The sequence below is a fragment of the Lepidochelys olivacea genome, assembly GCF_965140295.1.
Source record: "Lepidochelys olivacea isolate rLepOli2 genome assembly, chromosome: 22".
Lineage (NCBI taxonomy): Eukaryota > Metazoa > Chordata > Testudines > Cheloniidae > Lepidochelys > Lepidochelys olivacea.
In genome coordinates this window covers 17,906,794-17,924,736 of record NC_140432.1, presented here as the reverse complement: position 1 = coordinate 17,924,736, position 17,943 = coordinate 17,906,794, and the positions used below count along the sequence as shown (strand labels likewise).

Genomic DNA, 17,943 nt, shown 5'->3' with positions numbered 1-17,943 from the left:
GAAAACACAGAACGTTTTATTTATGTGCAGCATTGGGCTCCTGGGATGTGCAAACTCCAAACTATCTTCTCTTCCTCAAGAGCCTGTGCCCAGCAAAGTCCAGGAGGAGCATGAAGAATCTCTGCTCCCAAGTGTCAGAGGAAAGTTTGGAAAACCTAGGCATTCGTTCTGCAATTAACAGGACCCTGTAAGACCCAGGGGTAGAACTGAACTTTCTGCATGAAGGACACAGGGTTTTTTGTTTTTTTTTTCCATGTGGACTTGATCCCTCATGGATGGAGTTGGAGACCCAGGAACAGTGGTCCTGTTGATGCAATGGCCCCAGCTTCAAGGGAAGCCCCAAACGTGGCCCATTTCTCTACTGCGGTTAGGTGAAGAAGCTGGATATGATGCTCCTGTCCTGGCCCCATTACTTTTCCCTGCCCACTGCAGCCTGACTCAGGCAGGATCTCAGAGTCATGTACACTTCAGCCCTGACCCTGATAATCTAAACTGTCCTTGTCAACTGTCATTATTAGCACAAGCCATTTCAGGGTTATTTTAAAATTATTATTATTGTTTATTTACTTATTTTCCTACTGAAAAATCTAAACCAAAGCTCCAAGCAGCCCATGAAGCACAAAAGCAAAGCAGGTCATGGCACATCTGCTCTGAACTGTGTGTGGAAAGTTCACAGATATGGAATATTAGTGGTGATGCAGGCCTGAATCAGCGGTAGTACAGTGACTAGTCTCTGAAGTAGACTTCCATGCTGAAACGCAGATTCAGAATCAGCTTCTTTGCTTTAATTAACCCTTTTTACACCAGGCATTTAGGATTACAGCTAGTTGAACAATTAGCCATCCATTTCAGTGTTTGCTATAACATACATTACCATAAAATCAAAGACCCACAAGCATTTGCATACCTTTAAAGCATGTGAGTAATTCCAGTTAATTCAGGGATACTATTATTACTCTGCAGTATTCATTACCAATGTGCCCCTTTTGTTGACTGATGCATATACCAATCCTGAATTTCTTTAAATGCATTTGTCATTCCCAAGTAGTTGCTGAAGAGTATAGACAAATAATTTTCTGACGATGGGTTATTCCAGAATATGCACATATATAGTTATTCCAGAATAGCTTCACATCCTGCCTTATTCCAGAATATCTTCCGTGCATAGACAAGCCCGCAGGAACATTTCCATGAACACCTAGCATTTGTCTGAATACTCAGAGTGAATAATGTGACTGCACAAACCAGGCCACTGAACTTAGCACTTCTACTCATGAAAATCCGGATAATGAGTTTTCTTTAATGATCTGATGTGCTCTTTTTACCATTTCTGTGAATCAAAGAGCTGTCCCAAATTGCATTGGCACTTGAGATGGAAGATTCGGGTTTTCCATTCCTAGGAAGAATTTTTATAATCATAATGTCTCGGTCCTTAGTACAAAATTGTTACTTGGGATGGGTGAGAGGCAAAGGTCTGGTTAAGACAAGTGTTATTTATTATTAATTATTATTATTATTATTATTTTATTACATTAGTACTGAGAGACCCCAGCCAACATCAGGACCCCATTGTGACAAAGGCTGAACAAAGAGGAACTATGAGACAGACCCTTCCTTCAAGAGCTTACACTCTAAATAAACAAGACATTCAGAGGAAACAGAAGCAGAGAGAGGTGAAGTGATTTGCCCAAGCTCCCATTTGTCCAAGCTGTGCACACACACAGTAAGAGAAACACTCCCCACTCAAAGAGTTTACAGTGCAAATAGAGCAGACAGAACAAGGGAGAGAGAAAGGAAATACCATTATCACAGTTTTTACAGATGGGAAACTCGAGCACAGAGAAATTAAGTGACTTATACCTCATAAATCCACAGGACAAGAGTCTGGAACCAGAAATTGAACCTGGACCTCCTGACACCTATGCCAGTCATTTAACCACAAGATTAGCCTCCCTCTTGAGGTCTGAGTCTTATTCACAGTTATCCAAACATCTTTAGGGTGGAAATTAGTCTGTGAAGGCTCTCTCATGAGATTCCCAAGATTTGCAGGCTTTGATCAGATTTGATATGGGTTATGCTTAAAGTATCTGTGTCCTCCATCATGGTGCTAACATTAGGAAGTGCAGAGTTTCATGAAAATTAAGAAGTCACATGCTAAACTTTCTAGACTTCAAGAAAGGTTTATGATGAGATTACCTGCAATTCTGGGCAGCAGCAGTACAGGCCAGTTCTTCTTTTAACCAGACTAGTTTGCTTGCTGCTCTTTGAAAGTCCCCTGACATTCTCCAACCTAGATCCGTCACCATATGCAGCATGAGTTCCTCATCCCTCCAGGAAACTTCTAGGTTGCTCTGATTCCAGCTTACATTTTCACACGTGTTTCTGAAAGGTAAAACTGGAGAACTCCTTTTGCAAGAGAGATGTATCTACAAAAGAGCTCTCACTGTTCTCTAGGCTCTCTGTTTGCTCGCACGACTAAGAGAAACAACAAAGCAGTCTCCCAGGTTTTGGTTTTGATATTTTCATTTAAATGATACATGTGTTTTTCGCACTTAACCGCTAGGCATTCAGGTCTCCAGTCACCAGGCAAAACAAGAACACATTCTTTTAGAACAAACTGCACTGGAAAGGGAGACTTCAAAGTTACTGTGGGGGGGGGGGGTTGGGTTTATGCATTAAGTTATATCTAATTTAGTTTCCTGAATTCTCAGTCTGAGGCCCTGAGTCATTTCTATCAGACACATTGACAGGCACTGCATAGATTAACATTATTTGTGTCAAAATACACTGATTGGGTAATTCAAAGGATTGAGATTTGGGTGTTACTCTCTTCTTTCTTTCTTTTTAGTCTTCCTGGAGCTTCATTGTCTTTCTAGGCAATGAGGAGCTACAAATTTGGTGCCAACCTTCAGGATTGGTTCCACCTGATTCTCCAGGTCTGTCCCTTGTCCTACAAGCCTGTCTTACACGCTGCATAAGAGCCCTGCATATAATTCAGGCAGGGGAGGAAATATAACATGACACCATCTCTTTGCAACGTGTTTCTGCGACACAACATGGCCGTGTTGTCGTGGCACTGCCTCAGGATCTCAACAGCTGGATGGTATGTTTGCTATGAGTACAAACAATACCCAGGCATCTTTGAGAATGTCAGCTTTCTGAGTCCAATACAACACCCAGCGCAATGGGCCGTTGATCCTGCCTGGGGCCTCCGGACACAACCATAATGTACAAGATTATTACTACTACTAATAAACCTGTGAGAGGGGGAAGGAGACAAAAATGGGGCTTAGATACAGTTTGGCAGGAAAACAAATCCCACATATGAATCCCTTATGGAACGGGGGGCAAGTGGGGAGACCCCAAGAGTTCAAGGAAAGCATTATAATATGGGAGGCCACTTGGAAGAAGGGTTTGGCGCATACACAGAAACCATCGCTGAATAAAAGGGGAGGGGGTGAAAAGAAGAGACAAAAGAGAGGACCTGAGATGGAAAAGGAAGAGGGGTGGTGGGAAGAGATGGAGGCGGAGGGTAGAAGATTTATTTAAATCATGCATTACAGTCCAGGAAAGTATCCTAAGTGTACCTCAACAAAGGGACCATAACTCCGAGTTGTGATTCCAGGGACCTGAGCTTCACTGTCCTGTCTCCAGGAGCCCCCAGTGGAGTTACAGAGGCATTGTATGAGATAAAAGGGAGGAGGGGGATTTTTCTGTACACATTAAGATAGCCTCAATAAGTTCAGCACCCAACGACGGGCAAGATGAGAGGTCTCAGCCTTCACATCCACCAGCATGAAGAGGGAGCAAATACTTTTCTGAGCTGCCTTCTGTCAGCTTTGTCATTTCTTGTTTCATGCTGGTGTCACCCACTGGTACAGCTCTCAGCCAGAGAGCCTGCTTCTTTAGCTCAAGCTGTAGAGACTCCTGCTTTGAGCACAGGAAGTCCTCCATTCAATCTCTGGCATCAGCCAAGATGGCAGCCGTCATACCTGCTTTACATCATCTTACCTGTGCTCACTGATTGTGATGGGTGCAGATTTTACAAACCAGTCAATTGACATGTTTTCCAGTCTGGCCAAGGCTACTAATCCTAAATGCCCTCACCCTGTTGGTACTGGGGATACAGGTGATGTGTTGAAAAATATCCTTCTTCCCAAGTCAATAACTTTTGCGAAGGCCCTGACAGAAAGTGATCTCACATCTTTTAGAAATGGGACATTTGTGGGAGGTTTATGCAGGACATCCATGGATACTGCATGCTGCCCAACCAGCGTGCCTCCACAGACATTACAGGTAGGACAACAAGAAATTTGTCATGTTTTGAGCTCCTCCATGTTTGGAAGCACATCTCTAGTCCTCCCTGCTTACCTTCTGAAATGCAAATTCAGTGTTTACACATGAACTACGTAAAGGAGCTGAAAGGAAAATAAAACATTGGAGACAGAAGAAGCCTGGCGAGGCATTTTTGGCTTTTGATTGGTTGGTTTAGGCTTTAATTAGACAAACTGATTCCCTCATATGCCACTTATGTCACGACAAGACGGCACTGGAAAAGATCCTCAACTGGTGTAAACCAGTGTAGCTCACTGGCTTCAATGAAACTCTGCCGAGTTACTCCAGCTCAGGATCTGGCCAATTTTCTGTAGCACTAGACTGGAGTTCCCGCTGCTACTCTTAAGAGAAAGAAACTTTGTACATTTGACTAGTTCTAACCCTGGCACAATTATTCCGTTTGTAAAGCAGAATTTACAGCCTTTGAGTTATTTACAAATCACTGGACACCGACACAGCCTCCCATTCCAGCAACCCTTGCTCTGCTAGATGAAAGCCACTTATAGGTAGCTCAGCTGGGCTTTCTGTGGGGTTAGGACAGTATTTCTTAGGTTTCAGAGTAACAGCCGTGTTAGTCTGTATTCGCAAAAAGAAAAGGAGTACTTGTGGCATCTTAGAGACTAACCAATTTATTTGAGCATAAGCTTTCGTGAGCTACATGAAGTGAGCTGTAGCTCACGAAAGCTTATGCTCAAATAAATTGGTTAGTCTCTAAGGTGCCACAAGTCCTCCTTTTCTTTTTATTTCTTAGGTGTGATTTGGAAGCTGCGCCTGTCCATTCATCGGATGAATGACAAAGCATGTCTTCGCTGAATACCTAATTTCTCAACATCTGTCTCTGAAGGTACAGGGCGTGAATGAAACTAGACCAGAAGTCTGGCTGTCCTTTTCTGCTAGCAATGTTGCTCTAGATGGATAGAGAAGAGAAACAACACTGAAGACCTTGGCCATGAAAATCAATTTATGCTGGGAACCTTTCTCAAGTTTCTAGCTCCTGTGTCACATATCACGGAAGGCAAGAGTTTAGCAGGGTATGAAAGAGGGTTGGTGATTTCTATGCACAGCAAGAACATCCAGAGCTGTAAAAATAAAGATTGTTTTGGAGAGACTATGAACTCGCCTGTTATAGAGCATGAGCCAACCGCTAACTAAAAGGGGTCAGGAGGAAACTTTCTCTGGGGACTGGTTATCCCATTAGTTCAGGGCTTCTTATATCTTCCTCTGAAGCAGCTGATGCCGGCCACTGTAGGAGGCAAGAAATTGGGCTAGATGGGCCTTGGTCTGAATCAGTGTGGTTGCTCCTGCTGTGTATCAAAACAGAAATGTTTTGGAGCAATTCTTCCTCCACAATGCCTGCTCTCAAGGAGTTCATGTTAAAAACTGGGCTGGGGAGTCCATTTGGGTATAACAGGAAATGACCCTCCACTTTCCCCAAAGCTTGAACCCAGACTCAAACCTTGGAAAAGTTCTGCTAAGTTCATGTTTGTTTCTTTTGTTTCTTTTCATTAAATGCCGCAGGAAAGTTTATTTTGGCAGAACATTCTGCCCCAAAGGAACCAACGTGTTCTGAGACTAGCAAACTTCCAATCCTGACTTCTAGGCCAAACAGGTCACGCTCCATTCCAATAGACTGTGGAAGAGCATAGAGAACTTGGGATCCTGATCTGAACTCCTTTGCCCGTTGAGATTCTCTGCTTGTCGCTCAGAAGGAAGTCTTTTAACTTTCTGTGTGTGTCTGCAGCCACAGAGGGCAATGAATGTGCTAAAAGATGCATGGGATGAAGTAATTAGAGCTTAACCCTTTACCTGCTTGTTCCCCATTGGTACCTGGTGTCCTGCTATATCCATTTAAACTCTATGGAAATCAGCAGAATGTTAACTTAGGTACATTCCGCAGCAAATCAGGTGTATTTTACTTGGAATTCGGCAGCAAGTGTGTTCTGCTGATGTTATGGCAGCACTTAGAGGCCCCAACTGAGAAACAGGCTCCGTTGTTCTAGGTATTGTACATACACACAGCAAGAGGCAACCTCTGCCTCAACAAGCTTACAATCTACATGGAAAAGACAATGGGCTGGAGATAGGAACTATTAATCACCCCCATTTTACAGGAACTGAGGCACAGGGTGATTAAGTGACTTGACCAAGGTCATAGAGGTAGTCTGTGACAGAATTAGGAACAGGACTCAGACCTCTTGAGTTCCAGTCCAGCATCTTGACCACAAGTCCATCTTCTACCTGGCCATATAGGACCATTCAGCAGCACAGCACATGCTTTCTACCCGGACGCCTGGCAAATCAAGCAGAAGAGCAGGTACATTTTGCCTATACATATCCGGTACTTTCAGCGGCACCACAGGGTTATTCCACTAGGAAGTTCTTGGAGTATTCAGTATTAACCAAGCAGCTAATGACTGTATTCAATATGTGTTAAGCTCATGCTATTCCCTCCTTTTTCACAGACACTCTGAGAATAGAGTCATTCCTTACTACCCTGGGAGTTTTGTCCCAAGAATGTGGTAGCTGAAATTTCATGATTGTAATTATGAATTATGCGCACTGCCTTGCTTCGGCTGCACATGCTGCAGTCTGATGCCCTGGTTCTTTCTACTTTCTACTACAAAGCACCGGATAACCAAGCAGGGCAGAGGAATATCTGGCAGTGTATATTTCATACACCGGGCAATGCACATTCTAGGTCTCATAAATCATCTTCAAGACAAAGGCTGTAATGAGAGATTGTTGATATGATGTAGCGTGAGTCACATAACAAGATTATGGCACAGTGGACTGATTAGTTACATAGTGTCCCTATCCTTCACCCCCCCACACACAAAATTTTCCAAAAAGACATTCATATTTGTATGTTAATTTTCATACTTCTCTGTATTTTGTAGTTTGCCCACAAAGGCAGATATTGCAATACAACAAGAAAGGCTCTTCTCATGGTATTTCCAAACTGATTTTTATTCTCTAGCGGTTCAGATAAGTTTGGAAAAGCATCTGAACCAAACCTCTAAATCATCCATGACCTTGTCTATCAATCATGACAACTAGTGGTGATGAAACTATTTGGTAGAATTAAAATTCATTAAGAATTCAGCCCCTTTTTTAGTTTATAAATTGTATGTGTAGGAATAAGAGTGTTTTTTAAAATGTACCATGATTGGTAAGTATTGACTAAATATTTTCTATGAATAATTCTGTCTACCACAACAACAGACAAAGTATATGAGCCTAAGGAGAAAGGCTGACTGATTTTTTCAAGGATATTGTTTACAAACTTTTCATTCCCACCGTCACAGTTTCAGGCTTAACCGCACCTTTGACACACACACACACACACACACACACACATACACACACCTTTGACACCCTCCTAAGGTTTCCAGTTCTGAGCCTCTCTCAGGCAGAGACCCGCATCTCTCTCCCTTCAGATTGGGAGTTGAGGCTTACAGTACCACTGCATCTCACTGTGGTTTCCCCAGCAGGTCTGTCTAGGGTCCAGCACCTGTGGTTAACTTGTCTCCTGGGTCTAGAAAAGTGTACACCAGTTACCAACCAGCCCTCACAAAGCAAACACATAAAAACAATGAAAGTTCCCATATAAAAGCTTTGCCCACTTGGTTACAAGTCCATGTCACCTTTTTAGACCAGGAACAAGAACCCCAACCAGACAGCTCAGGTCTTTGATCTCCAGTCTCCAGGAACAGTCAATCACCAGTCAAAGGGCTGCTGTTCAGGGTGTAGTGTCAGAAGGCTAGGTTTTTGCATAACCCAAAGTGAGGAATTTGCATTAACCACACCTACTTGATATTTATGGTCACAAAAGTCCGTGCCTGTCTTTCACATCCCAATATCGATTTCTGAACTCCTTTACACTTCCCAGGACTCACCTCTGTCACACCCACTGTTTGCTATTTGTCACTCATATGATGTAGTTGCTGACCTAGGTCACATGGTAGTGTTTCTGCTTTCTGATTGGATGACTGAAATATTCCATTCAGAGAATTGTTAATAACAATGAATGCTGTCTCCATCCAGTACACACGTTTGGCCTGATAATCAGCCGCGCTCAAATTCTTGCTGTTTTCAGGATACACAAAGTTCTTCACAGACACCCAACACTGGTCGGAATACTCATGAATAACTGCTCCTTCTTGTACCACTTAGCCGTGCATGCTGCTTTGCCATTATATGGTTGCCTGCAGTTACTCCACTGCTGTCATTCATTTTGTACTGTAAAAACTGTCCTAAAACGTTTGTTTTCTTCAGAAAAAAATTAAAAACACAACAACCGACTTTGCCAACTCTTAAAAGAAAACGGATGACTGGCAAATGTCAGGTTTCAGCGCATTTATTAGGGATACATTTTAATAACAATTTCCTGGCTCACCTCTGCTTTACTCCTGGCTTACACCAATGAGCCTCCACTGATTTAAATGCGTACACCAGAATAAAATCAGAGCAACACACTCATGGATCAGGCCCGGTATTTCAAGTTCACAAGCATGGGAAGGTTAATAGTAATGAAACTGGTGCAGAATTTTCCTTGCAATGCCCCAAACTGGCTGGGCACCTCTAACCCCTCCTGTAATATAAATAATAAACAACAATAAAACAGCTTAAAAAACCCTTATACTGGAAAGCTCTTGGCTCTTCCCTGGATAGTCTGAACAATCCCTAGCGTGGACAATATTGCCAAGATGAGAGCATCACTTTCCGCTGATGATTCAGCAGCACAATCATTGTAGTAAGCCCCTCATTTTTAGTAGAAAATGGGACGTGAGGGGCTGTGTCTGGAGCAATCAGTTGCTGTGCAACCCAGGGCTATGCTGCCCTTTGTAAGGTACCTTGTTCCCATAAAAGCCTTTTCGCAGATTTCTGCACTCCACGAAGTGCTCACAAGGGCTCCAGCTGGAAGAAAATGCCTCTGGCAGCGGGATGTTAATCTGAAAACAGCAGCATGGTAGGTGCAGTTGGGAACCCAGCAGCCAGGGGCTTCACTAACAGCGTTGGACTCGGAGCTAATCGAGGCTCCTTTTGATCCCTTTGAGAGTGATATTTGGTGGATTATAGACTCTCCTCTGGAAATAAGGAGCTTGTCAAAGACCACCCAATACCTGTGCTTTTATCTGGGGTGTGAAGATCTTCTGCTTCACCCTCAGACTGACCGACTTGCTTATTTCCTCCTGTTGGTTCTGAAATGATGCAGTCTGAGCAGGGGCCAGCCGCTGAAGAAAACTCTCAGGATCTCAAAGAACTTTGGCTGCTAGATACAGGGAGTAATTGTAGAGAGCTCAGCATCTCTGAAAATTAGGGCCAAGCGGTAAAGGAAGCTGCATACACTGCGGGTTCTTTCTGCCATTTATGTGTCTGTAAGATTCCCTCATCAGCATTATCAGGTGGTTATGAATGTGCAGGGATATACCGAACTGTCCCTAGCAAGGAAGGATTACTATGAACCCTGGCTTTGGGAAGGGCAGGTCACGGGCAAGCGGTATTTTACACCATAAGAGTTGGACTCTGGGTCACATGGAAGTTAAAGTAGGTCAAGATTTTAAACTAAAGCCAAGTCTGGAGCTTGCCTTCTTTGATAAGTCCAGTGTCAAGGGGCAGGGTTGCGAAGGTGATGAGAATGCAGCATGGCTAACTGTTCAAGCCTGGGAGGTTAGGTCAAAAAGGCATCACAACAGATAACCATCTTATCTTCCAGACTGTACGATGATGACTATGAGATTCCAGTAGGGGGTCCCCTGACTCCATGAATACACATTACCTAACTGGTCCTGGTGCATAGATGGGAAGGCAAGTTCTGGAGCTCTTGGTGTAGGACCCTGCCAACGGCGGAATATGTAATTAAGGGGACCGACGAATCCCTCTTGTATTGCCAATTCCAAGCTCCCCAAATCTAAATGATAGACATTTTCTTGTCACACATTTCACACTAGATTCCACACTTAGTAACAATGAGCTGGCAAACAGAAGTACGACCCAACATTTTAGGACATAAATGTGACTGAGACTCCCGTATCCGGGTGAAACTGCAGGGGGAATTTAGGGAAGCAGAATGGAGTAATAAAATTAGAATTTCAGCACACTGGGGATTTTACACCTACTTTTAAAAAGTATCATAGGACATTAGTAACCTCAAGTCCAGCCATGCTACCATTGAAGTCAATTGGAGTTTTGCCATTGACTTTAGCAGGGCGGGATCACGTAGATACTATGTTGACAGGCACTACTATATAGGATCCTATGTCAGAGAGACAGACAGGATTCAGCCCCCCTCCATGTGAACAGGAATCGGGACCTTAGGCTTATGTCACCTCAGTGAACATTAACTCAGCGCTGAACCAGGTCTGTCCAACAACAACTCCAACAACCAGGTCTGTCCAACAACAATACCTCTCTCAGAAAGGTTTATCCTGGAAGGGCTCCTGTTGAAACAGCGACCCATCCTGATAGCTCGGGAGAACTGATGGGAGCACACAGTGGTCTGACTGCAGTGTAGCTAAAATAATAAAGCACAGAAGTCTCACAGCAAAGCAAGGTAAACAGCAGCTGTTTACATCAAGAGAGAGCAGAGAATGTCAGGGCCTGGGATTTTGTTGCCAGCAGGTCAGCCAGAGCAGGACACCTTTTGAAGGAAGGAGATAGGGATTGGGAAAGTGATGCACTATTTATATTTTCTCTGCTATCTTGTTCATTTTAACGAGCAGCAAGAAACCAATGTGAAGCGAAGGAAATCTCATTAAAAAGCATGAAAGGAAAAACGACTCAGGAAAGATAATAGGAGCTTAATGCATTAGCAACGCTAGGAGTTGCTCTGATTGCATGCTGGGCTGGTGCTTTGACTGGGTTTGATGCCTCCTCCTTGTTCCGGTGCCAGATGCTAGTCAGCTTTTCAAATGTCAGTCTTGTAACTAGATATTTTTCGTCTGATTTCCTTGCAGCCTTGAGTCCATCTGAATGAACATTCAGAGACCCTTCAATGCAGCTGTCATGGTTCATTTGGGTTCCTTTTCAATACAATGATGTAGCAATACGTTTGGGGAGTGTGGAAAGGAGTGGATGGAGGCTGTCAGGGTCAGCACTGCTAAGGGATGATGGACAACGCACTGCTTTTGATAGGGGAAGGGGATCTAGGCATTGGATCAGATTGATCTGGCAATAAGAGAGCAGATGCCTCGGGACTGAGCACTCCTGGCTCCCATGGGAAGTTAATGCAAGCGGTGGAGCTCAGTATCTCTGCAAATAAGGTAGCACATGTCTGAATCTGGGCACACAACAACAGAGGTGCTCAAAATTTGTGTGCACTTTGGAAAATCTGAGCCTGAACGGTCTCATCCTAATCTTCTGAGAGAGATTTGCCCTCTTCGTAAAATCACAGTTTCACAGTGCATCTGCTTTGACAAGGCTGATCAATGGAATAACAAGGGATGCTGCAGATCAGGATTGCGAAGCATTGGGACTGAGTGCATTGGCAAGCTTGTGTGTGGGGAGCCAAGCACTGGATTACTTGTGGGCCCTGCATGTTAGAGGATTGGTTCGGAAAGTTCAGCTCCCTTTGTTTGCTTTGTAAAAAAAATCCAAGTGGTCGCATTTCCTAGGGCAAGACTGGTGGATAAATTACTGCAAGGTAGAAAGGGTGTTCTAAAAGTGTTTAAGATCGGAGTTTCCCATCTTAAATAGGTTTAGACAAGCCTGGGATCTGCCTCCAGTACACACATGCATCTGTCAAGGGAAGCTCTGACCACATAGAGGTTCACCCTTCACCTATTGCTGAAGTGACCATAACAAGCAATTCCATTGGAACCCAGCAGTGAGTAAAAGGGATACACTTATTCAGGTTCTATCTGCCTTGCAAAGTACTTTCAAGGCATCATCACTGTAGCCTGTGAGCACCTCTCAGACCTAAAAGGATTTATCCTCACAATGTCTCTGTGAGGTAGCAAAGCATTATCTCCACTAAGTACCTGTGTTACTCAGGTTCAAAGAGATTAAAGCCCAGATCCTCAATGGTATTTAGGCATCTAACTCCCTTTGAGGATTTTGACCTACTTGACTTGTCTGAGTGACTCAGACATAGCCAAGAGCACTGAGTCCTACTCCAGTGCCTTGACCCTAAGACCAGTAAGTGTCATAGCCTCTGCAAGGTTTACTCGCATATATGACAGAAACATGGAGTTGACCTCCATGAGCTTGTGTGTGCATGATGGATCCGTTACACTCTAGTCTTTGAGTATCATGTGGCTTCTTCTTTGTGACAGGGTGGAGCTGGAACCTGGCATTTTTACCTTCATGGATCCCCTGAACGTGTCCTGGTACAATGATGACATTGGCAACAGGAACTGGAGCAAGCCTCTCAATGGGTCCGATGAAGACCAGAAGCCACAATACAACTACTATGCCATGCTTCTCACCCTCCTTATCTTCGTCATCGTCTTCGGCAACGTGTTGGTGTGCATGGCCGTGTCCAGGGAAAAAGCCCTTCAGACCACCACTAACTACCTGATCGTGAGTCTGGCCGTGGCAGATCTCTTGGTGGCAACTCTGGTGATGCCCTGGGTAGTCTACCTGGAGGTAGGTGGCATTGCTTTGTAGCATATCCTCTGCAAGCCAAATATTTCTGGTGCCTATATCCAGAGAGTGGAAGATTAGTGGCTTGGGAATCAGCTATTTAAAGAGTGGCTCTACTCAGAATAATAACTGCCTCAGTAATTTCAAGAAACAAATCTACTCATTTTTCTAATTGCCAGCCCTGTGAATGCAACCAAGAATCTGAGAGTCAGGCAGGCTCCTTCCTATTTCACACATCATCACCACCACAAACAAAGGTTCTGGAGGTCAAATTAGGTCCTCTGTGACACCCAGGATGCTCCACTGTCTTCAGATTATGTTCTCCATGACATGTGCAGTCCCATTGTCTTCGATGGGTTTGCTCAGGTGTGTCTGGTGCTTAGTTCACTAATCTACTGAGTATGCACAAGAAAGAAGAGAATCCAGATCATTTTCCCCATAGCTGTACTAGTTCTACAAGGCTAACAGGAGTTTAAAACTCAGACAACATTAATTTAGCCTGCAATGTGAGCAGATTCTGCATACCAACCCAGAGCAGGTCTGAGGAATACAAAGGTGACATCTTTATAAGGCATTAGAGCCAGATCCTCAGCTGGTATAAAACAGCGCCATTGCAATGGACCTATGCTGCTTAACAACGTTTAAGGATCTGGCCTTTAAGATTACAGTAAGATTGCTTCCACTCTTTATCCTTCTGAGGTGATCAGTTGAACTCGGAACTTATGTGTGGATTTTTTTTATAAGACCTTAAATAGGAACGTCCTAGGTGTTCTATATAGCCATTAAAGCTTCTGTGGCACTTAGAATAGGATTCACTATGTGGTTCTTGGTCAAATTTTCTTCACCAAAATTATTACTATTAACAATCATGTTTATTACTGTGCTGCCTAATGCAAATGAGACAAATGCAAATATAAAAAAAGAAAAACAAAACCAGAGGAACGTAGGCCTAGCTTGACATGAGTAACTGGACATAGGTGAGGCCTCAGTTCCTGGGAGACAGGATTAGGGAGGGGAAAGGATCAGCAGGCTGGAAACAGAATGTCTGCACTAGCTAAGATAAGGGGAACACTCAGATAACAATTTACAATGGACAAGATAACAATTGGTAAGATAAGCGCTGTATGTAAAATAGGCAAAGAGTAAATCAGGCATGGCCAGTGCATGCTATATTGGTTCATACAAAGTGACAAAGCCAATCCCAAAACCTGTGATGCCATGAATAGCAAATGCAAATGTGTCAATGTATATAAAGGAAGAGGTTGGGACATGTGGTACGCTCTATACCCAGTCTTGAGTCTGACCTACACTTGAGTCTGACCAGCTCAGTGTAGATTTGCTGTATGCCAAATAAAGGAACCTGAGTCATGACACTGCAGGCATTCTGAATTCTTGGGGAAACCAAGTGGAAGAGGTCCGAGGGAAACCCCAACAAGGACTAACCTTGAGTTGACATGGATTTTCCAAGAGACACAGCCATGTGCAATGCATGCCCAAGCACAAGAATGGGCCCCAAACACTTCACTGATGTTGTGTGAATAAACTATATAGACTACTGACCAAACACACAGGACCACGGCATAGTTCTTAAAAACCACAGCAGCAGGGAAAATGTGCAATTGTATGTGCAAAATGTAAATGCAGAGCTACTGTGTCATAATATATAAGAGAAACAAAATCACAGGTGAGCTACTCGTCACATTACAGTAGTTAGAGCGTCACTTCGGGATAAAGGAACTTTGTGCCTCTGCGTGTGGAGCCACGTTTTGAGTGGCACCATGTTTTGTGAAAGCGGAATATTCCAAATCTGCCAAGCACTCAGCTGACATCAAATGATCCTGGCAACGTAAATAGCTAGAAAGAGCGAAGTGCAATGTGTGGGAAAGGATAATAGAAAAGTACAAGGCCCTTGTTCTTCAGATCTTTAGAAAAACTTGTGTGCACGAGCCCACGTCAGAGAAAGGCACAAAGAGAGAGAAAACGTTACTTTCTTTGGAGACTGGTTGACTCAGGGAATAGCACACTAAGCAATTTAACCTCTTGTGCAAAGAACGATCTGAAGTTTTATGCACCACGTAAGGGCTTAAGTGGTATTTAAGTTGTACTTAGGCCTTGTGCTAGCCTTCTACACAGGGATGAGTTGCATCCACAATGCCTAAAGTACTGGGTAAAGTTCTACTCGGGTTGCCAAAAAGTTGTTAGACATGTTACTATCTGATGACTGTCTGTGACCTATGTGAAATGAGCTTCAAGGGGTCTTAATCCAATTCCTGGTGATTAGGTGTCCACATCACCCTCAAAACCATTACTAATTGGCCTTTGCTTGGTGGCTATCAGGAGAAGCCAGGGACTGAATAAACCATGGAGACTGAACATCTATATCTATCTATCTATGTCTGACCACCTAGAGACGATCTTTTCAATTAAGGTTGAAGCAAATTGGGTGAGAGGAAAGGAAGGATACTTACTCTGCTGCTGTAGTAGACATCAAGGGGTGTCCATATGGCATCATTTATTGGTGCTAAATTCATCTAACAAGAAAAATAACTAAATTAATAACATTTCCTTCAATATTCTTTCTTTTAGATGGGCCTGTAATTGGAGAGAAACTGGAGTGTTTTTTCCAGAGAACTCTACACATGCAAAATTACAAAGCGAACATTAAATTGCAGTCAAAAAAAGCAAGAAGTCAGGGCTGCAATCCAGCAAAGCAGTTAAGCATGTGCTTAACTTTAACTACATGAGTAGTCTAACTGAAATCATTGGAATTAGTCACATGTTTAAAGTTAAGTACTCCGCTGGATCCAGGCTCAAGGGTGCTACAGAAGTTTAGTTATTTACTTTACAGAGGTGACAGAGAAACAATAATTACTGCCAAGTGCTGAATACACTCAGACTGCAAATGAAAAGCCCTTTGCTGAGACCTCTGTCTGATCTATGTTTCACAGCAGGGTTCTTGATTTTAATTTTCTCACTGCCGAGTTATTGCCTTTTAATCTAGTCTACAGCCCTGAAGTCAATTGGAAGCATTTACATAGAGCATCCCCACTAGGTATCAGTGGAGTCTAGAAGGGAAGAGGAGTTTGCTTTATAAGACAGTTGGTTGCCACTTCATGAATAGCGGACTGGGGTTGCCCAGGTATTTGAATACTTAGGGTTAGATTGGGTAAGGGGTGGTGCATAAACTGCCCCAGAGGAACAGCGCTGAGAAGCATTGTACTTCACAGGCACCCCACACACACCCTGAGTCACAAATCCTCCCTGTGCTTCCTCCTTGCTTTGGGAGGAAGTAGCCATTTGCTGCTTGCCTACACCATCCCCACACAATGCCTGCTTGCTCCTGTGTATCCAGACCGGAGACACGGGTAACTGCACAGTGTTCTACTTCCCTTTACTCCCCTCCGTGAATAGGTAGTCCAAGGTACAATCTAGCTCTTAATCTTTATAGAGTGCTTTGAGCTCCTCAGATGAGAGATTCTGTACAAATTCCATTTGTAATTGAATGCTATATTAAAGCTATACAATTTCAGAGATATTCATGATTAATATTACCCATCTCATCCACATTTTGCAACTCTTTTAACGAAGATTGCACATATATTCAATAGTTGTTGGCAGTTTTGTTGTAGCCCTCTTGGTCCCAAGATATGAAAAGGACAAGGCCAGGGCGGTAATATTTTTTATTGAACCAACTTCTATTGGTGGAAGGTACAAGCCTCTGAAGAAAAGCTCTGTGTAACCTGAAAGCTGGTAACTTCCACCAACAGAAGTTGGTCCAATAAAAGGTTTTACTGCCCCAGCCTTGTCTCATACACATTCAAGAAAGTGGGGATGATAATGGATTCACAATCAGAATTTGTTAATTACCATCCAAATGCACCAAAACACTTAAGCACTTGCTTAATTTTGAGCATCTGAATAGTCCCAGTTATTTCACAGGCTTGATCCTGCAAAGTGCTGAGTGCTCTAGCCCGGGTCCTACAAACCATTTAGCCATGTGCTTAACCTTAAGCGGGTGGGTAGTCCCTCTGAAGTCAATGGGAACATGAGCGTGCTTAAAATTAAGCACGTGCTTAAGTGCTTTGCTGTAGCAGGCATTCAGCAGCTTCTAGGATCAAGCCTGCAGAGAACTGGCCCCATGCCTCAAGTTCCACTTGTGCGCTCTTGAATCAGGGTTGGCAAGATTTGTTTGTAAGAGTAATTGATTGTTAAACCAATTGATTTAAATGGTAGAATTAGTGAGAAATTACTTGTTTTCAGATGCCCCATACGTTCCGAGCAACACCTTGTCACACATAGTATCTAATATGAAGGACAAATGTTTGGGGAGTTTAATATCCATGTTAGCATAGGGGTAGCCCATTGCCCCTTCATAACTGTTTGAAAATACTCGTCACATTTATGCACCGCAGTTGGTGTTAATTGTGTCCCCAGGTTAGGCTGTGTGGGTTCTGGTTAACTGCAGAAATCAGTATTAGTACATCTGGGGAGGGGAGGAGGGAAGAAGAGGAGACAGGATATTTGACTGCACATCAGGAAAACTGAAAAACCCAAATCAGCAGGATGTAGAAACCGTAATGAAGATTAATTCACACTTTACGTCATGCAGCTTAAACTGCTCCCCAGAAGGTAGACATTAAGTTGCTGTGGGGATCTTTCTTCTACAATTAGTAGAGAGAAAAATCTAATCACAGTCATGGAAGTTAGCACTGGAACAGATCTACACAGTCACCCAGCTCATCTCCCCGGGCAGTGTCTGTATCTTTCCCTGCAGAACATCTATTAGTGACTGGTCGTCAACCGCTACAAGGCTGGAGGCAAATGGAAGGGATTCCATTTCGGCTATATGTACATTACAAGCTAGTGGTGTGATTCCGAGCTCCCCGACACATCCCACGCTCACATTAGCTCTCGTCTGAGCTAGCAGGCTAAAATTAGTAGCCACCATGCTGGTACGGGCAGTGGCGGCAAAGGCTAGCCATCCCAAGGACAAACCCGCCCACGTCCCGTGGGTACTTACTCGGG

General features: G+C 43.5%; 1 protein-coding gene across 4 annotated transcripts in view; it reads left to right on the top strand.

Moving 5' to 3' along the window:
* DRD2 (dopamine receptor D2) overlaps nucleotides 1–17,943 on the top strand; it is a 67,338-nt gene that overhangs the window by 34,160 nt on the left and 15,235 nt on the right. For 3 of the 4 annotated variants that reach the window (XM_084611812.1, XM_084611811.1, XM_084611810.1), the window contains exon 2: nucleotides 12,609–12,921. In XM_084611812.1, coding sequence (XP_084467938.1) covers nucleotides 12,640–12,921 — 282 coding nt within the window. In that variant the 5' untranslated portion in view covers nucleotides 12,609–12,639. Of the gene's footprint in view, nucleotides 1–6,580; nucleotides 6,650–12,608; nucleotides 12,922–17,943 lie in introns of those variants that run through there. The other variant, XM_084611813.1, reaches the window with a different exon arrangement.